Consider the following 21476-nt stretch of genomic DNA (forward strand, 5'->3'; position numbering starts at 1 on the left):
ACTTCATACCCTACGTGGTGTGTTAGTGAATATTGCATGGACCACTAGTCTCAGCCTATCATAAACATAATTTGATTTTATGTTCCCCTGTATCGCAATGATGTCGTGCACTAGCCCTAAACATTCCTCTTCTCCACTCTCCACTGGGTTCAACTGGGTCCTGCCCCGTGGGGGCCCAAGTACCCTGAACCCCTATGTACTGTTATGGGACGCCTGAAGAGGAATATGGGTTGACCCCCCCCCCTCCCCGCCCCTATGTGGACATAGCTTGTCTTGTGCATAGTAGTGGTCTTACATGTCTAACCCACTCGCAGCATGAAATGATTTCAAATACTGCCATCATTGCATACAGGTATTCGGTAAAGAAGTACAAGAGCTTACTCTGCATGATTACATAACATTCAGTCAGCTCATATAGTACAGCGTAATAGCCTGCCCTAAGGAGTAATTTCTACATACTGTATATCATCTTTCTTTTCTTTTTTTTTCCTCTTGAAAGTGCATCACAGTGCAGAATTATATGTGTGCTGTAGCTGCAGAGCACTGGCAACAACATGATGATTTATACTGTTCTGGCTGATCGCTATAGTGGATTCAATCCTTTGCAGCTATAAGATGTGCTAAAGAATATACTTCATAGTGCCAAGCATAGATGGTTATGCATATGCCTTGTCCATTTCTTTTTAGACTTTATACAAAGACTGTGCCAAGTTTTAGCATATTTTCCCTGATACGTATAATTCAGCTATTTGCACAGACATGAGTGCTATCCATGTACTGTAGAAGTCCTTTTTTCTTCACATAATGCTTGGTTAATGTTGAATGTGTTACATGCAACATGAACAGGCATATTCACAGTTAGGGGGTGGGGGGACACAAAAAATGTGAAAAATAGTTCCACGTAATGAAAAAGCACTTCTACAGTACTGTTGAAGTAACACTTACTCCGTACAAGTCACTGTGTGAGCCTTTTCAAATTATGCTGCAAGTGATGCAGGTGCATTTTTTGACTATAACAATTTCCTTTTAAAATTTTGCCTCGTTTGCCGTGTTAACTTACATGAGCATAGTCTGTACTAGTACACTTATAAAATGAGAAAGCATGTTGTAAATATCACTCCCTCGAAAGCAACTACATGACTACAAGCGTGACATGATGACAACTGAAACATGTGATAGTTTCATGTATTTGAAACACATATTGTTGTATGTGCATGCCTTGTTCTCAAGTGAGTCAATAAATTTACTTGTTTACATATATACTTTATTCTATGTTGTGAGCACAGTATATTTGGCATGCCAATGCATGTTTTGCTTTTCTCAAACCAGCAAGCTCAAAGTTGCTCCCTGTTTACACTGAAACCTTGCCACAAGTATCACAATGTTGATGATGCCACATGGTAAGAATTAAACACAGCCCTTCAAACATAATGCTTGTTGGCTTTGCTTCTGCATGGTTAGCTGTGATGCTTCCCCCAGATATCCTCATGATCTCCATTGGTATGAATGTTTATAGATAGGGGCATATATAAAACTAATTCCACCTTAATGTTATCTAGACATAAATTAAAAGTTTGAATTCCATGAAGATAGCAAATGAACAAGATGATAGAGAAGATTATGTTGCCTTGAACTTTAAGGGGTGTGTGAGAGGGCCATGATAAAATGCAACTTTAGCGAAAAAGCCACCCCCTACATACCCGTGATGTACTGACTGAAACTTCCCTCTTTTGTATTCTTCCCGGATTGTCCGGAATTTCCTCAAGGAATTATAAAACTCACTGACAACGTAGCACTATGGTGCTGTGTACCTTTGTTGGTCATATGCCACAGACTACCAACCTCAAGGCAATGCGAAAACATCACAGTCCCCAGAAGGACGAAGCAACCAGGAACCAATGTGCCAACCCACAATTTTATCTTTGTCTAGGAGCAAGCCAAGATTGCAAAGTTGGGATTGGAGATGAAGTTGCTCACATCAGAGATGGATGCAGAGACTGAAAAGTGGCCGGCAGCTGAGAACGACATCGTCGGCAGAGCTCGTGCCATGTCTCAAATGGCTTTCTCCATGTACCAGTTCACGAGAGGGGAAGGAGACCTGAAGACAACTCAGGTACGCGTGTTTGCATTGAATGAATAGTGCGTGCAGCGTTTGAAAAATTAATTCCAACATGCAGGCCTCGTGCAGAAGCCCTGTCCCTGTCTATAGCTGTAGATGCTTGTCATTGTTTTATTCCTCAGCGAGCAAAATGAAAGTTTAAATGTATCATACCAGTGTGATGTTTTCACACTGAGCAGTCATGAAACTGAGATAGCTTTACAGTAGCACAACTGTGTCAGCTAGAGTAAAAAGCCATGCTACAGAACATCACATCCTGCTGTACTCTCTCCATCTGTCCACGTCTGTACGCCGCACATAGCCATAGTTGCTTAGCGGCGCTAACACGCAATCAAAAAAAAAAAAAAAGAGCATCACAGTAGATATTGGCTGTTCTTTAGTTCCTTCAGTTTATTCAGAAAACAAAAGCTACTGGGAATGAAAGATCACAAAACAATTTTAATGAGCGACGAGCAATCATGCAACGTCATGACCTGATGAAGCGCAGCCACTGCACAAGGGTTCATCGGCAGATGTTTTCAGATATTTCATTCTCAGTGGATTTTGTCTTCTGAATAGTTCCGATGGCTGAACTGTGCCTATGTCTTCTTGTTTTAAAATTTGTATTGTTATATTTCACTTTATAAATAGTTCAAACAGCCCTCAAACACAGTAGACACTGAAGCCTTCTACATTTATTTACGGCCAGTACTGGCTTTCGCATGGTGGACCACACTTCTTCAGGTAGAAAAAGGAATGGATCATAAGTGCACATACAATTACAATGAGCATATGGATACAGAAAAGGAGGGGGGATTAACCAGAAACACGAGGAGGGAAAAAATAATGTTTTGGCCCTGCCCAACAGTTAACAATGGTCATAACACCCAATTATTACAACAGTCAATATGCTGCGTGGAAGAGAGAAGGGAAAAAGGGAGAACAGGTCACACCGAGATCAATAGAGCATCCTGTTTTTTCCCCTCGTATTTGTGGTTACTCCTTCCACCTTCCCTGTACCCACGTGGTCATTGTAATTTGATATAAATAAACATGCACTTCTGTTCCATTCCCTTTTCTACCTGAAGAAGTGTGGTCCACCACGCAAAAGCTAGTACTGTAAATGACTGTAGAAAACTTCAGTCTCTGCTGTCTTTGAGTGTTGTTTGATCCTCGAGGACCCGACTTTTCCCTCCCTGCTACTAGACCTGCTTTATAAGTAGCTATCTAAACAGCACCTCTACTTCCAGGACCTTTTCACGCAGGCAGAATTCTTTGCAGAAGAAGCAAACAAGCTGTACAAAGTTGTCAGACAGTTTTCTTACCAGGTGAGCGAAACTGTCGCGTTGATGCACAATAATACAGCACAACATTGCACCTGGTAAGCCATACGACTCCACCAAACAAAAACAACAAAATGACGATTGGGGAGTTTCACCTCCAGGGGCGATACTCTACCCCATTGCTGGCGGTAATGTGATGAAATATAATAATGTGTCGCCTCCCAGTGAGGACCAAAGTCCTACGGTGTCCAAAAAGTTTTGAAGTGCTTTTAGGGCAGAGCGTTGGTGGCCGTGGACCAAGCAATTTTGACACAGTGAGAGGACGAGAGTCCAGCTGATTTAGAGAGACTGAAAGTGTGGTTCTGAAAACGGTTGGTAGTGTGGGCAATGGAGAAGGATGTGCTCTAGGCTAGAGTCACTAAATAAGCTACGCTTCAGAGTATCGACACTGAGTTCCAAGAGCGAGCATACGCCATCTTGTTTTCGAGTCAGGCTTCCCACGCGCAGGCGCACTGCCCACCTTAGCGCACGATGCCATCTATCGTGCGCGCGTGAAATGTTCCTTTCGTTTACAAGCAGCAGTTGACGGCCTTGAGCTCAACTTGCCATCTTTGGGACACTCTACTTGACAATACATGGATTATCGCACAACAATCATACACGCTTCTCTATGCCACAGCGAGCATTATGTTAGTCACCTTTGATTCTCAAATGAGCATGGTACCGGTGTGGTGCGGAAACAAAATGGCGCTCCTGCTCTCGCTGGGACCTCAGTGTCGATACTCTGAAGCGAAGCTTATTTAGTGACTCTACTCTAGGCGTTCCAGGTGTTCAGTCAACCAAAACTTCACCCAAAAATTTAGGAGGGGGGGGCTTTCTGCAACCATGAGGTCCTCGGCATAGAATTTACTTTGGTGACTTTCAATATACTTAATTAATTAGTTTAGTTTATTAATTTAAATAGACTGGTTAATATCAAGTCAGTCCATGAATCAGCTGACTAATAATCAATGCAATTAATTACAGTAGTTAAATTAATTTAACCCCCTATAGCAAACTGTAACACAAATACATTACGTACGTGAAATTACTCAGTCACATATACGGTAAACATGTAACGTGAAAACGTCACATTTTTAACAACACTAAAGGCATGAAGACATTAATTCTTCGTAAAAATGCATGTTTGCTTGGACTCTGAACAAGCATGTGTTGATTTACGGATGCATATATCTTCGCAGGTTCCAGGTGGGCAACATAAGAAAGAGCTCCTGGAGTTTCTGGACAAGGTGCCTACTTTTGTCCAGCAACTGCAATTCACTGTCAAAAACCCCACAGTAGGAAAGGCGGCCACCTTTACCAAGGTACTGATTCTCTCACACCTTTTCAATGTAGTTTTCCCACACACTGCCTTTTTTGCAGGTTGACAATGTCATACAGGAAACAAAAAACCTGATGAATGTCATCTCAAAGGTAGTCACCACCTGTCTCGTCTGTGCCACTAAGGTGAGCAACTTTATTTGTGTCCTGCCTTGTTGATGGCAAAATTGAAAGGGAGATGTATGGAGATCTCGCAGAATATTTTTATGCAAACATGTTCACAGTTTTGGTTCTGTCCTCACACTGTCATCGCGTATTGAAAATCCGAAAAAAAGGTGATGAGAAAAACTGCTAATACTGTATAATTTAATGTAATCACTAAGAGCTCTGCATATACTATAGTATTAGGTGTCTAGCATACAGGGTGTTTTTTTTTTATTCGTTACAGAATTTTTATACAAAAACTAGCAGAGCAAAATAGATGCCGGCTCTTTGCCCTCCCCTGGAAAAAGTCCTGGGAACGCTCATTATATAAAGTGTGCCCACGCTAACTATGGCCAGAATTTTATAAAAATATGCAAATGCCTTCTCTTCAATTACAATAAATGGCAATACAGGGTGTTCAAAATTAAGCTTTCACTAGCACTTTATAAATAGGCGAACAAAAGAAAACTGGTGCTGTTTTTCTGTTCCTTGAGTAAGAAACAGGTGCTACATAATTAGCAGCACCTGTTTCTTACACAAGTAGCGTAAAGTTATCATCCGGTTTCCTGTCATCGATGTGTTTGCATACCGCTCGTGAAAGCTTAATTTTGAACACCCTGAATATTCTAGGTCAAGTGGGCCACCTCCTGGGGCATTGTCCTCATTAATTTTGGCTAACAATTTTTTTAAAATTACGGAACATATAAGCAAGGATTTTCCTTTCACAGTACAACTTGGACTTTCGTGGGTCTGAAGGAAGCCGTCAACATACTCAGTATGGATACCAGGAAGAAGAGTACAGTTACAGCGACGGCGGAGGTGGGGGAGGCATGGCCCCCAAGGGACCAGGTGCCCCCACGTCATCCGACCCGAACATTTGACAGTTCGGAATGGGCCCTCGAAGGCCCAAGCAAGATGCCCGCCGCACCAGGGTGTCTTTTTTACTCTTTTAGGGTCAAAATCCAAGCGAGACTAAATAGGCAGGCACATTGCCGAGCCTGATTCCGCTCGTAGCAGTCATGCACATTCCCTGCTGCTTCCAAAAAAAGGACCCTGATTGGCGCAAAAACAAAAAAGGATACATTTATTCGAATGTAACCTCGACGATACACAGAAATTCGGCATCAAAAAGCTGATAAGACTAAAGGTGACAAAAACGTACGTGAAAGAGGATGGAATGAAGGCGCACCTGTGCCCTTCTCTATATTTTCGACTACTATTTGACAAACATCTATTTAGCTATAGTATCGCTAGTTTAATGTGAGATATTAGGGCTCCTTAGCACTGGGACTGCTACTGCTTAGGGTGGAAATAGTCTTGACTGTCCCTCCCTTGGCATGCACTGTCCAGTCGCTGGCACTCTCCGCTAACATCCCCAAGTGCTTCCAGTGATCCCAGACAAACGCTCTTGCACTGCGAGCACACACCCCTCGACTCTCTGTGGCACACACCGTGGAAAAGCTTGTCTAGGCGACAAGATGCAATAATAGTTCCACGACGGCTCCACAAAGTAGGTAGACTTCCGACGGCTGATTTCTCCGACCGTGTCTCCGAGGCCAGTGCAATACTGCAACGTCTCATCATTATGTACGTACAATATTTTTCTCGCAATAGTGGGCTTATTTATCTTTCACGTCGCATCTGTCTGCGCAGCCTGTTACGAAAAGTCATTGGTGAACGTTATGTACGGAGAAGGTGTTTTAGCTTCCGTTAAACATATCGTGTCTTCCCAGTGTTAGTGCTCCATACTGTTGTGCCGCAGAATCGAAGGGCGTGCTAGATAGCTTGTCATACAGGCATTGAACGCAGAGCAGAAGCAAAGGTCTGGGCCCTTCAATCCGGTCAGATGACTGCGCAAACTGTGCAAAGGGTAGGGTGGGTTTTGACCCTGAAACGGTTCTTTATCATCCATTTAAAGTGTGCGACATTATTTTTGTATTACTCATGTGCCAAGGTGCATTAAAGGGACCCTCATCGTGCATAAGTTTTGTTTTGTTCCTTGGGTTTGAGCGTTATTTATTTTCTTCTTTGTAACTTAAACTTTTTACTTACTACTTTACTACTTAGTTTTCTAGGTGCTCTCTCGGTAATGTGCACTCGAGCATTCCACGATTGTTTCCGCTTATTATTTGTTCCTTGTTTCTAAGCTTACTTTAGTTGCCGCAGAATTTCCTGCGGCAGGATCACAAAAATTTCAACAAATCAAAATGGTTTCAGGACTTTTTAGAAATTGTTTGAGTACTCACGATAAAGCGCTTGTTTAGCGCGTACAGAGTAAACCTTAAGTGCACCATCTCACAGATTATTTTTCTCCATCTCATGAGAGAGAGAGACGAAGGAGTGGTAAGCCAGCATTTAGTTCTGGCGAGCAGAAACTATAGTGTTGTGACCTAAGGAAAATGACGGCCCACACAAACGTTGTGCCCGGTCCTAACCCTCAGTTGCTCAGTCTTCTCCAAAGCTTTGTCACACACCACAGCAAAGCTACTTTCGAAATTGCTCTGAATTCGGGTAGTTGGTGAATGCTTTCGGTTAAGCGTGCTAGCACGACTTTATTTGACACAAACGAATTGTGTGGAGTACAGAACCTTTGTGAAATGTCCTCTCCCAGTACAACCTAATGAGTATTACATCCTTAGAGTAGTGATGAAATAGCGTATATGCAAGCACGGTGACGGATGAAATCCAGTGTAGAAAAAGCCTGAGCTTGGGCAAGGGAACAAACGAACGAGCTGCTTGGGTCACGTCGTCCTTTCTATTCGCTCCTTTCCCCAAGCTCAGGCTTTTTCTACACTGGATTTTATCCTGAGAGTATTTATGTGCTGTTTCTTGCCAGTTATTGCAGAAAGAGCATGCTGAATGTGAATCGGACAATTCATTTTGAACTACTGCATCACTTGACATAGTTTTTGTCTATTGCTAGTGGGTGGTTGATTGAACGTAATTTGAAATTACCAAGAAGCTATAAATGCAGCCCCTTGAATGATCACAAAAAATTATGCTACAAAACTTTAAAGTATGAAGACAGAAGGACCCATCGCATGTTTGGAAGCAAATATATGTGAATTTTTCTTAAGAAAACTTTTACCGAAGGATCGAAACAATGGGACAGAGCATCTGAGGCAAATTCGGGCAAATCTGGGGCAAAAAAAAAAAGAAGTGACTATGGATTGTGCGAGTGCTCCAATCTCTCGATCCCCAGCTCCCACCTTTTTGTGTTAGCTCCAATGTCTTTTTCTTTCTCTTTGCCCTACATACACTATAATGATCTGGCACAAGCATCAAGATTTAATCAATGCATGCCAAAACAATGGCACAAAGCAAAATTATTACAAATATGCACGTGTGAGCTAGGTTTTGAAGAAGGCTGAGCAAACTCCAGGACTGGCTGTGTCTCAAGTATACATCAAAGTCAAGTCAATCTTCACTCTTGACTCCAGCCCCACAGTTTCGAAGTAGCGGCGCATAGCCGCCCCCCACTAGGATTTTATCTCAAATCAAATCTGCATGCCACCTTACACACATCTTCTTTAGAGGCATTCGTGATACTTTGAGTAGCCTCCCCCATATTTTGTAACGATGTCCTCTCACTGCCATCTCGATTTGCTTTGACAGACCTCAGTGGAAAGAAGCTCTTTTTGTTGAAAGATGTTTACATATCGTCCCAGTATTAGCCATTGGCGCAGTTGGACCATTTGAGTTGGCATAAACCCCGCAATATAATAATGACAAAGAGGGTGACTGTCGATGGGGAGTGACTAAACAAAAAGAGGTTGAATGTCATTATATGTGTATTTTTTCACTTCATTCCACACTAGGTGTTTTACAGATGTGAGGAACTGGCAAGTAAAATACAAAGCAGAACGTGTGCAGCAACATGATAAGTGTGTAGCATCTTTTAGATAGGAACTAAGTCTTCAAGAAGCGAGAAATAGGAATTATGTAGTTGAGCTGGATGTGCCAGCTGTAGTTTCATATTCTAGCGAGTGCAAATGTGACATTGCCAAAAACAAAACTTTTTGTTTTCATCTCGACTGAGAAAAAAAAAAAAAAGCATTTGCTCCTGTGTGCGTGCGTGCAACTATGCATGTGTGTGCATGTATGCATGTACATATATATATATACACATCTATTTAGCATATGTGACTATTTTTCAATGTGATCTACTTTAAACTAAGTACAAAGCTGTTTAAGCTGTTTCGAAGACAACTATAGAGCATGTAGTTGGTGGTTCACCTTCAAGAGTTTTTGCTGTAGGTTGTACTTAGAGCAACCTTCCCAGAGAACATTTCTTAGGTGTACATAATGTCAAAGTGTGTGAAGAGAGACTTTTTACATTGTTGTTTACTGTAGCAATCCACTAGCGAATAATAGAACTGGCTGCACAAGGGATGACGGGAAGGAAAGGTTAACGTGACAGGGCACGTTAAACCACATAAGCTCTACCCGCCCACCCTTGCGACTGGCAACTTCGAAGACAAGCCTTCGAAGTGAGGCATTGGCTGATCCGACTTCCAGAGAAAAGACGGTGTGTTCTCTCAGTGGTGTAGCTGAGCTTGTTCAAAGTGGATAAACAGAATCTTCATGTACAAACTAGGACCTTTTTTAAGCGAGAACATTTTTTCCCCTCCCCGTGTACAAGCTCTGTAGGAGGTGTGTTTTTTCCGGAGCTATGCGTGACCCTCTTCAAACTCTCCCGATAATTCGAAAAATGTTTCTCATCTTCTTAGACATCCTTTTCACTTGCAACGGTTATAAAAAAAAAAAAAAAAAGCAGAGTCTTATCAGGTATTTCAATGTTTCAGCCATCTAATATACAACGAAGCGTGAGCAATACATAGCTCCCTTGTGTTTGCTCATAACTTTTACCTTCTCCAGCTTTAGTTCTCGGGCTTCCTCGTCTACGATGCAGTAATTTGCTCCTGTCGGTTCCCAAAGAAACGCAGACTCATTTCAAGTGTCTTACACTGAAAAGTTGAAACCAATCGTTATATATCGTTGAGATTTCACAGTTGAGTTGTTCGCAGCCACGATATGTTTCTTCGTCTCAGTGTCAACTTTTTTTATAAAAGTCGTGCAGCTCTCAGGGTTGGTGCACGAAAATAAAAAAAAGAATCGCATGTCGTGGAAAATCCTAAGGGGTAGGTTTATGTAATGCGCCAAATGCTAATCTGTGTTACTGATTGTGTTTTCTACTAATGCACCCTGTTACATCAAGCACATATGTTTCTCTGCCGGGACAACGCATTCGGCCCGGAAAAGCTACGTAGTTGCCACTGGCTGTGCACACACAATCTGTTCTGTGTGTCATAGGATAGGCATGTGCAACTGACACATAAATGTTTCCCTGTGTCTCTACTTGTGTTATGAAAATAAATTTTTAACTAACCTGTTCCATCTCCTTGTTTGTGATTCAACAAGTACAGCTGTAACAGCATGCCAGCTTTCAGAAGCATGTCCCTGATACTGAAGGTGACGGTACAGAATGGGAAGGCTCCCTCAAACGCGCAAGGATGCGACATTTACAATTGCTAGAAACATTAGAGGGGTTGTGACACATTGATAGATATTAGGGATGTGCCATCCGAATCCGTGAATCCTAGGCAGGGATTCGAGGTTCGTGAATCCAAATCCCATTGCCCAAAACAGCGAATCGTATCTTTGCAATCCACCAACCAGGTTTTTTTGTTTCTTCTTAAAATTGGTGCCTCCAAGCCTCCTCGGCTGATTAGTAGTTTAAATTAGAAGTTTAAAAGTAACATGGTTTTGCTTTGATCCCTTCTTAGTTTTATGGAGGGAATTCCGACTCCCGAGTTTATGTATTTCCTGTAGTCGATGAACAACATGTTCAATAAGTCACACTTAGGAAGAAGTATATGGGTATGCCTTCTCCCAAAATTTGCTTTTTCATTAAACAAAGATATCAAATTCTGCTTCAAACCACTTTTCAGTAGAAGAGTTTTCCCCCTGGCTTTTTGAAATCTTTTTGAAGAACGGATTCGAAAGATTTGTGGATACGCTGAACCTTCCTTGGATTCGGATTCGGATTCGGATTCAAGAAATTCTAGATTCGTCTCATCTCTAATAGATACGGTTCATTGGATTGTGCACGGATTGTACAGCCAGAGTATAGAGGGAAAAAGATAGTTCTGCTGGATAGGTATGCAGATAATGCATACCCACATTTGCACATCTAACGCATTGCCTGTTTACGCTGTCAAAGCCTGAGCTCTGGGCGACACAGAACGACACACTTACTGGACTGCTTACTGGACAAACTTCTGGTGGAGCACAACGATGCATTTACACTATGAAAACGGACAAAAGCATTGTTGTAACAAACAACTCTGTGTTACAAAATAATTGCCACGCAAACATTGCCCTCAATAAACGATTTACAACCTAGTTCAATGAACTTCAATCCTTCTCAAATGGAGCACAACAAGAAAGCGACAACAAGACAACAAGAGAAAGCGAACCGGCATCCAAGAACCTGAGTTAGTGCAAATTTATTAGCTCATAAAAGACATGGTCTCTTGGACTCTAAAAACATTTGTAAATGGACGGCACACAAGGACCAAAAAGGTCAAATGTGAAAAATTTCAGGGACGGAAACACTGCACTGATGCAATGATGAGTGGCCTACACCTCTTAGGAATGTACAGTACACAAAATTTTCTGAGCAAATGAGCAATATAATACACACCTCCTTTCAGACTTACTGTCAGACATAAATACATCCTTCAAAAGCACACATTACGGAACACTTCTGCGTGCGCATGTACAAAATATCTACACGTTTAAAATGCCAACGAGAATGAATCAGATCTTGAAGCAGCACCAGATCTCCCTAAATTACGCAAGATTATACGTAACACATGGACCTCTATCTTTACAGCAGAAGTCGACACATTTTTTTAAGATTCTGCATTAGCACCGTGAAGCAACTGTGGCTATGGGCGGCGTACAGATGGGGAGAGGACAGTAGGAAGGAGAGGAGGACAGGGGGGGGGGGGGGGTTAGTTAGTATACGTCCTGGGCCGACTTCAGGGGGAACGGTGCCGACACTCATTTCGAAAGTCTGCCGGGAAACCCCAGGGAAAATATCAGACAGCATAGCCGGTGCGGGGATTCGAATCTGCGTCACCTCCCAGTCTCTGCATGGAGAGCGATAGATAATCCTAACCACTATACCACGGGAGCTGGTACTGGGTCACCTACTTTCAGAACATCGACTCCACCCGTCAGGGAAACACAAAATGATTACGTAGCACGCCAATAAAATACAACATCAATGTCACACGAAGTGAAGTGCCTCAAAAAGAAGAGCCACCGATATTTCGAACAGAGACTGTTCTACGTTTGGTCACCGTCCTTATCACTGGCGTTGAAAGGGTTAGATATGACGTGCTAAGGGTTTACGCGTATTTTGGGTCAACAGCGCGGAGGGTAGAAAGGGTCCATTCAGTCTTTTACGACAGAGGTGCAGTTCCTAAGCCGCATTGTTAGAGTGTGGGAGGAGATTACGGGGATGAAGGCATCTGTACAGTAGAGACGGTTACAAAAATTCAGAGGGAAGGGCATGGGCAATGGGACGTTGCCCCATTGCTAGAGTTCCTTACAATGCTCGACTGGCCTGGCTCCAACCTGGCCTGGCACTGGCCAAAGTAACATATACGAGATTCATATGAGGTATTGAAACATCCAAGTTGGAGCAATCGCATCGCACAGAGATTCAGTAATGCAAAAACAAATGCAAATACAGTCAAACTCCTTTACAACGAAACTCAGGGGACAGCAAAAAAAATTCGCAGTAAAGGTATTTTCGTTAAAAAGGATGTCTATTATTGGACCTATAGGCTCCAGCGGGACCGCAAAAAAAATTTGCTGTAGTGGTATTTTCGTTAAAAAGGTGTTCGCTATAAAGGAGTTTGACTGTACCTACAAACACAATAGTCATTTAACCAAACATATGGTCCATACAGAGCAATGTTCTTGAATAATTAATGGAGAAAATAAATGCATAGTACATTCATGTGCTACAATTGATTCATATCACACAGTTCTAATTATCCATAACGCAATACTGTGAAGCATGTTTATCAGTGCAGAGCACTCAACAGGGAACGCTGATACTAATGATGGATGAATGCTCAATGCCTGATCCTGATTATGATAATTTATCTAAACTATGTACACATACACAACCTGTTTCATGCATAAAAAGGCACCTGGGGCAGGTGATCTGCTCAGCAGTCACATAAAACCACCACCTACTAGATTATAACGACCATGTCATAGGCTCCCCTTCCCAGCTCCGCACTCGGAAGCTACGGTGGTGGCGCTACTCATCGGCCTGGTTATTGCTCGCTCAATTTCTACAATACTTTGTAGTACTTCGGCTTACCTTAATATTTTTGTACGATCGGTGGATGTTCCACAGGAGATGCTTCTTTCTAACGTAGATTATCTTCTTCATTCTACGCGTTTTCATAGGAGCTGTTGCTGCCGTCTGCTACGGTAGTCGTATCTTGTTTCCATCGTGCTGACGGGCTCCTCGTATAGGTTGCCGGATTATAACATGGTCGTTATGACCTAGTAGGTCATGCTTAAAACATAATCGTAAACATTAAAAATGATGACCTCTGCTCAGGTATATAGATTGTCCCTTGTAACACTTCTGTCGGATGCTAACACCACGAAGGTGGCTCAATCTGTTCACTTATTCCGTGGACCGCCTGAGTGTCAATGTTGGGTGCACAGTAAAAGCCCCTGAAAGGGCATTTTACGATAATTCAGTAGAGCATGTCATTCAGTAGAACATGCTTTCTGCTGAAACAACCCTAGCATCCACAAAGGGAGTTTGGATGGCAATTCTTTCCTCAGCACTACCATTCCCACTCAGTGTCACCACTGTCTCCTCACTGTCAAAAGCAGTAACATGGATGGAACCAGGTAGAGCCAAAAGCTGGTTTGTAAGCTGTTACTTCCAAGCTGTAAAGAAAAGCCAAATTTTAGGCCCACACTTTTATTGTGTAACCGTACATGTCGAGATCATGGATACTTCACCAGACACCTCTCGTGATTATAGCATGAGAACATACGACAGTAAACCCCGCAAGGAAGGTGAGGTGTCTTCATAGTGGAACATTAGAACACGCATCTGACAAAGAGCTTACAAATAAAACTTCTATCGTGAGTGTTTAACCTTATTTCTTGCAATGCACATGTACTGCCTGAAAGCCTGAATGGTAGACATTGAGACTTGAGAGACATTGACAGATTTGGCACTGCACCATGTCAGAACCCTTTAGAGATTTAGGTGGAGTTTTTTATTACTTTATACCACCCAAACTATGGGGAGGTAAAACAAAAACTTTCGCACTGGATGCTTTTTCGGTTCTGCCTTACACCATTGGTCACAGTTTGTTTCACAGAAAGTCTGCAGAACATGCCTGACAGCCATGTATGCTCTCATTGTAACTAAGGTCATTTTCAAATTCCTTCCTCTTAGCTCCCAAGCAAGAAAGAGTTATCTCCAGATTCTGCATAACCCCACACTGCACTATTTTGATATGTACAATGCCTAGTCTCTTGCCCTGGCCACCACTCAGTACTTACGCGCGAGCAGTGCTGCAAGATATATGGCAGTTGTGACAAATATCACTAAGTGTGGTTCAGGCTTACGTTTTGATGTGTCTTGCACAGCGATATATACAGGGTGTTCCACAAAAGGATGTTACTCAATTCCTAAAAATACGTTTTACTTCTGAAAATTATAAAACTACTTCGAATACACTCAAACAGACTTTTGCCTCAGATTGAGGCCGTTCGAATTTGTGTCACGCATTAATTAAGCTAAATTCCAAAATTCATCTCGAAAAAATTGCCAAGCAAACGCAGCATTTTTCTTCCTGAATTTGGAAGGCTATGACCGTAACATACTATTCCAATCAAGATCACAGGGTTTTTCACAATATTTCGACAAAAATTTGACAGACAAAAGTCAGTCGCTGGGCAAAACGCGCTCGCTGGTATTTACGTTTGCGAAACAGTTGGCTCCGTCCAAATACCTTCCCTCCTGTGCAAGAAGAAATGAAACCACGCCACAATCACACCTTTCGTCTATATCAACAATGTCTCTCATCAGCCGCCAGCCACTGATAATGATGGAATGCATGACAAGGCCCTCGATCGGAATAAAACTGCTTCACTTCTTTCCACTTCCCCTCGATAAAGGCAGAGCCGAGAGTTCCGCAGACGCAAATTTCACCGGGAATGCTTCGTCCAGAGACTGGGTTTTGGCTGTCAAATTTTTGTAGATAATTTGTGAAAAAAAAAAACATGCAATTTTGATAGGAATAGTGTGTTACGGTCATAGGTTTCTGAATTGAAGAAAAAAAAATGGTTCACTTGGCAATTTTTTGTTTAATTATACAAATTAGCCTAATTAATACATAACACGAATGCAAACGGCATCAATCTGTGGCAAAAGTCTGTATGAGGGCATTCCAAGTAGTTTCATAATTTTCTGAAGTAAAACCTATTTTTAGTAACTAAATGACATCCTCTCGTGGAACACCTGTACAAGTTACATTATCTAATATAGGTAGGGCATTATCTAATATAATACGTACCGTGACATAATAGTTGCACCGATCACCTGTACAGCACTCAGAGCATTCCCAGTCATTATACCAAATGCGGTCACAACGTGACTTGTACTTCTGTGTCATGTTCCTGCACATTTCTTCTGTGGCACATTGTTTAGAAATGTAATACTGCTTCTCGCCTGTAGGTGCCCAGTATGGTGTACCTGCGGCATAGAAGAGGATGTGTTACACATTAACATTAGTTTGTGCAGGCATCTGGTTCTGAACTTGGTGGCAACACAAACAGGGTGGACAAGAAATACAAAGGTGTGGTACTTTGGGGATTCTTCCCCTATACTTTGCACTACGTGCAATGTACAGCCATATAATTTTGATGACTTGAAAAACTAATGGCTTCTAAAGGTATGGTAACTTTGAAAGTGGTCGACTATGCAAGAAGAACAACAAACAACAGTAACAAAAGATGTACGAAAACCCCAGCTGAACTGGTGGAAGACAACAGCATGAAAGCTGCCTCTTAGCTAACTTCATCAGGGTGTCTACTAAACTGTAGCCTTCAAATTCCCCGACTTTTCCAGGTTGTCACCGACTACTTCAAGCGAATTCCCTGACCAAAACAAAGGGAACTTAGTGCCTGCTGCTACGTTTTGATACAGATGCCTAATGAAAACATCATTTATTGAAGAATTAGTAAGACAGCCCTACTTTCCTGCTTCTGAGCTTGTCATATTGGAGAACTGCTACACTAACGTTGCTGCAGCGTGGCTGCTCAACCGCTCCTCAGCACTTGCGATTCACTGCGCATCGTGATGGCATTTCTCTGCGGTTTTCCCCGACTTCAGCGGCCTTTTTGGCAAATTCCCTGACAATCCCCCCCGACTTTTCCAGTTGGCATCAAAATTCCCTGTTTTCCAGGTTTTCCAGGTTGGTAGACACCCTGTTCATAGTCAAAAAGGTAAAGAAACAGTGTTTTTGGCATCCAGAATGCCCAGACAGCCTTTCAGGTGTCACAGCAACAGCTCAGTGCTGTCGCCCGCTATGCCGTTTGGACTGGAGGCTCATATAATTTTTGTTGTAATTTTGTTAACATTGTCAATCAATCACTTTCACAGTGTTATCTGTTCCCCTCACCTAGGGTTGCTACCCTTCGCTGCGAAAAATACCGACCAAGGGAGAGGGGTGTGAATGCAAAGGGAGAGGGGGAAAATGAAGGAAATAAAAAGTGTGGGACAAAGTCTGTTCCTGTCCCTCCAAACCCAAGAATGTGATGAATAACTAGGGAAAAACAAAGAGGAAAACATCTCGTGGGATCATTGCACCAATATTTTTTGAGAAGCTTGTCAGGAGGACAGAAACTGAAAGGCGAACATGAGTTGACCGACCTGTGACGTTACAGAAAATACCATAGTTTTTTATCCTGTGTCTACAACCCAGTTTCCTTTGCTGACTGCACAGTTGGATCTACTCTACAGATTTCTTTGAGCTGCTGATTAATGTTGAAGGAAAAGCGTTGGAAAGCCACTGTGAAAGGCCTCGAGCTGTAAATACCGGCAAAAGGCTGCCGGTATTACCTTTCAGCCGGCAGAAAGAGCAAATCTTCTCATGTGAGCCACCAGGTACAGCATGCTGATCATGCTGGTGGACAAGGCAATGACGACAAGGTGGTACTGAATTACGTATATTAATTTCAAGGCAAGAGTAGTGTTAACCAAGCATAGTATTGTTGGGTAGTGAATCAACATCCTGATTGAAAATTCAATCAGTACGTTGAATGTTCATGAACTGTTTCCAATTTGTATGATAAGGTTGTAAACGTGAAAGAGTAGCTCTTCCCACAAACGTAAATTAAAGCATAAAAGTAACGACACAAAAATTGAGCGATTTTCATGCTGCCACTCAGTATGTACAGGGTGTGTGCAGATAAATTCCAGTGGCATTTGCACACGTACCTGAGAGCCACTGGAGTTTATCTGCACACACCCTGTACTATTGTCAAATTTTGTTTAGCTGCTGCACGCCACAAAAACAACGGCAACAGCACCCTGCATTTTTGTGTGTAGGTATGTATTGTAGCACAATATGTCTTCATCACAACTTACTTCCCCAGCGTACTTCTGTGAGGCAACGCTCCTGTCCTGGATCGCAGGTGTTGATTGTAGCAGTACATTTTTCGTTATTGTTGTCTTGCCTCTCGCAGATGTAGCACTCCAGACAGTAAACTAATGGTGGGATTACGAGAGTAGACAGGGGAAAGAAAAATCGCAATAGTAAACGCAATCAGTCATCACCAAAGCACAAGCTCGTGCCGATGAACCATGTTACCACCACCCATGCAGAGAACTTGGAATCAACGGTTGCAACACTGTAATACACTTCCGTATTACAGTGAATAAATTGATGTTATTCTGATTAATAAAATGCTAAGTAATTCGTCAGCGACTTCGTTCCCGAAGGTACTGTGCCCTCACACTGTCATCTGTTCCCCCTTTTCAGTTCCTGGACGTCGATTTCAATAATACAGACAACACGTGCCATTGACCGGCAACGAAGCTACCTAATCCGGCGGTCTGAAGACCGTTCTACACACATGATATTATAGTTTCCGACGCTGAGTAATAGGCATATATCTAGATCGCAACACGAACGAGAGCAACTACTGACGTCGCTCAAGCATTCAAGCAACAGGGCGGTGCCCTCTTTTTCAAATTCGTGATCTGCACTCGCTGTATCGACCACACAATTTCAGCTGGCCGTAGTTACTTACTATTTGTGATGCAGATTACGGACAATATGAGTAACCTGAGCATTCTAAAAGAAGGAATTCCGACAGCACAAACCCGACACACCTTTCGTTTTTTTTTTTAACTTGCTTGAAAACAAACGACTGTTGTGCCACCTTGCGTGCTCTCTCTGAACCACTTGTATAGAAAAATGTAACCACGTGTCTTACCTGGACTTCGCGATAACGCTAAGATTCGCATAAAAACATGATTTGACAAAGCAAATGTGCTTTGTACGTGTACGCACCGCGTAGTTTATCCAGAATCGCAATTACGGTAGCGGGACAGCGGGAGTCACCGTTACATATCGTAAAGAAAAACGTTAGGGGAGTCGCCAAAAATTTGGGGGAGGTGCTCTGGACAAATCACTGACCGCATGTGTGCACTCATGAACCAATCAAAACAGATTCCTTTTTTATAACTCGCGAAAATAAAAGTAGGACCGAAGGTCGCGTCCCTTTCAGGGACCATATCGTAATTCTCTCAAGACCGTGGCTTTCGGGCGCGACCTTGTTCGCCCCCTCGCTTCGAGCGTAGTTCAAGTCTACCAAATTGGTGGCGCTGTCGAACACTATGATGTCATTTGTTTACAAACAAGGAGAGGTCTATTTGGTAGACTTGAACTATACACTCGAAGCTAGGGGCGAACAAGGTCGCGCCCGAAAGCCACGGTCTTGAGGGGATTACGATGATCCCTGAAAGGGAGGCGACCTTCGGTCCTACTTTTCTTTCAATAGGAGGCAGCGAACAAGTGCCCATTCGTGGAACCCAGCCCTCCCCTTCCGATTTGTTTCGGTTTCAGCTTGCTTACCAACGTCATGATGACGTTTCTCGGGTAGAGGTCTATTCTGCTTTTTGCCCTACGAATTTCAGAAAGGTATTCAACGCGAAAGGTAGAACTTTAGCCATATCATAATACGAGCGATACACACAATGCAGACAGCTCGAGCGTCATGCTTTCTCAGCATTCCGTACACTGCCCTGGAAGGACGTGGCATGGGCTGGCGTCTACTTTGCGCCTCCAGGGGAGCAAGTGGGAAATTTGCGCCCCCTTCCGGATAACTGCTACCCGAACTGTGTCTTTTTGGCGCTCCTTTCATCATCAGCATCCTTCAACTGCGCCATCCTTACTTCCCGTTTCACCTGGTGCTCAGAGCAGTCCATGAGGATCTGCGCCAGGTCGCCATGGGTGCAACAAAGTTCGCAGCGGGGCCAAGGTTGGCGTGAACCTCTGAAGCACCCGTCAAAGGTGCTTCATGAAGCACCTGAAGCACCTCAGTCTACCACCACCACATCACTGTCACCACCTAGCTTCGTCATCCTTCTTCAATGTAACCCACTGTCCGGAATAAAGACGACAACGGGCCGTTCATTCCATTCACGCGATGCAAGGCCATCGCCATGCTAATAGCAATGCCCTGAGCTCCCTGACGTGCGTGTAGGTGTGGTCTGCCCTACGTACCACATGCTGGTATATATCATGAAGACCCGCACTCTTCTTGCCGTCACAGCTATCCTCGTCATTCAAGGCGCGTTATCAACAGAAAACATCAACGCGAGTCAACCTGAAGCATTAATTCACGACGACACAGGGTCCGAAAAACTTTTCCATCCCGGCGTTCATGCTGCGTTTCATCGAGACGAAGAGGAGAGCGGCCAACCAACTCAAGAAGTCGTCTTCACAACGGGACCTGCGAGACAAGGCGAGGTACCGCACCTTATAAATGCTGACTTCTTGCATAACGGAACCGATTTCTTCCAAGAGGTGCACATAGTCGACAATACCGTCCACGACCAGCCCTGGATTGTACTACCCAACCGTAGCCCCTGGACATATGCCGCATTCTTTGGTCTCGGATCAGTCTTCACCTTGCTCTTCGTCGCGTACAGTATTGTGAGGTACAGACACTCTCAGGAGAAAACAGGCTACGAGAAAGTAAACAACAGCGAATCTGACGATCTTCCGCTACCACCGCTACCCGATGAGCTAGCCGCTTCTGAAGAAGTGACAACGGCTGAAGAAGAGTCCAACATAGAAGCGGAGCGGCTCGTGCTAAATCCGTTGTTAGGAAACGACTTCGTGGTAAATCAAAATAATACACAGCGCGATAGGGAACGGTTTGCGAAAAGCCCACAAGAGGCAAGAGGACACGGCAGGCAAAGATCTCTGTGGTCCAAGATTGTGAAGTCTTCGAGGGAACTCGTTGTTCCCGGTAGTGTGTCGCACGACTCCACGACAGCGCAGAGGGGGAGTAGTCGGCCTCCGAGCAGCCTGCCGACCATCGCTTCACACGTGGACTCCTTGAGGGATTTAGCAGACGTAGAAAAAACGCTGTGGTGGAGGTCAATGTGAGAAAGTGGTGCGCACTTTGTGGGCCCGAAACAGGTACCATTACCGCGGGAACGCGGGGATGAGATGTTCGTTTCTCGGTGACTCTGGCCGCTTCTTCGATGCGGCTTGGGTGTGTTTAGGTACGGACAGAAGGTGGTAGAGCGGGTGAATATTCTCTCTACTTCGATCCTTGAGGAATGGACGGACGAAATTGCTTGATGTGTACAGTTCGCATGCATACGAAAGAAAACGCTAACAGCGGTACTGAGGTTCCTAAACCGGGTGATGAACAGGGGCAATTAGTATACGAACATGTCATGTTCGCACACCCCTTACGCTGAAGCGATAAGAGTGGCCTGTCATGAATAAGCTTTACTCGCCTGATGCAACACATATACATGTATGCGTCGCGACTTCTTCAACGTAGTGCTGAACCGCTAACGTAACACAGTTTGGCTGAATGGCAAGGTTTTCTGTTCAGCAGTTACATGTCCGGTGACGTCGGGATCCTTGTTACAATATACCGCAGGTACATTAAACATAATAAAAACGTCCCGTTCTTGGACGACACACATCTGAATACGGAGAGCGGAAGTGACATGACGTCTCCCGGAGCTAGCCCTTCGTTCCGTGTACTCATCCTTTCCCTCTCTCAAGGGAGAAGAGGAAGGAGGTCATCCTCGCGACGTGAAAGCCGTGACGTGCCTGCAAGTGTTTCATATCCTATATCGAATTTTCAGACACTCCCTTTGCCCTCATGGCCCCCATGAATTACTTCTGCGGAAGGAAAGGTCTACCTTTCAATCCCTCATCGCATTAGGTGCTTTTTCACAATTTCTTCTCTAA

General features: G+C 43.5%; 3 protein-coding genes and 1 long non-coding RNA gene across 4 annotated transcripts in view; 2 read left to right on the top strand and 2 right to left on the bottom strand.

Moving 5' to 3' along the window:
- The window catches only part of LOC135388869 (alpha-catulin-like), a 46192-nt gene extending 35892 nt beyond the window's left edge, over nt 1–10300 (top strand). Inside the window, exons 13-17 of the mRNA XM_064618719.1 lie at nt 1931–2113; nt 3349–3426; nt 4623–4745; nt 4804–4887; nt 5634–10300. Coding sequence (XP_064474789.1) covers nt 1931–2113; nt 3349–3426; nt 4623–4745; nt 4804–4887; nt 5634–5786 — 621 coding nt within the window. The 3' untranslated portion in view covers nt 5787–10300. The remainder of the gene's footprint in view (nt 1–1930; nt 2114–3348; nt 3427–4622; nt 4746–4803; nt 4888–5633) is intronic.
- LOC135388872 (4-hydroxy-2-oxoglutarate aldolase, mitochondrial-like) overlaps nt 1–21476 on the bottom strand; it is an 86437-nt gene that overhangs the window by 56819 nt on the left and 8142 nt on the right. The gene's annotated exons all lie outside the window — the stretch shown is intronic.
- LOC135388874 (UPAR/Ly6 domain-containing protein cold-like) lies at nt 11397–18402 on the bottom strand. The gene is made up of 4 exons (XM_064618729.1): nt 18283–18402; nt 17618–17737; nt 15543–15721; nt 11397–13899 (listed from the first exon to the last, which is right to left on the bottom strand). The coding sequence occupies exons 1-4, from the start codon at nt 18323–18325 to the stop codon at nt 13813–13815; spliced, it is 429 nt and encodes a 142-aa protein (XP_064474799.1). The 5' UTR covers nt 18326–18402; the 3' UTR covers nt 11397–13812.
- Nucleotides 19285–21210, top strand: LOC135388875 (uncharacterized). The gene is made up of 2 exons (XR_010421524.1): nt 19285–20006; nt 20062–21210. It is a non-coding gene; the product is annotated as an uncharacterized LOC135388875 (long non-coding RNA).

The sequence above is a fragment of the Ornithodoros turicata genome, chromosome 3, assembly GCF_037126465.1.
Source record: "Ornithodoros turicata isolate Travis chromosome 3, ASM3712646v1, whole genome shotgun sequence".
NCBI lineage: Eukaryota > Metazoa > Arthropoda > Arachnida > Ixodida > Argasidae > Ornithodoros > Ornithodoros turicata.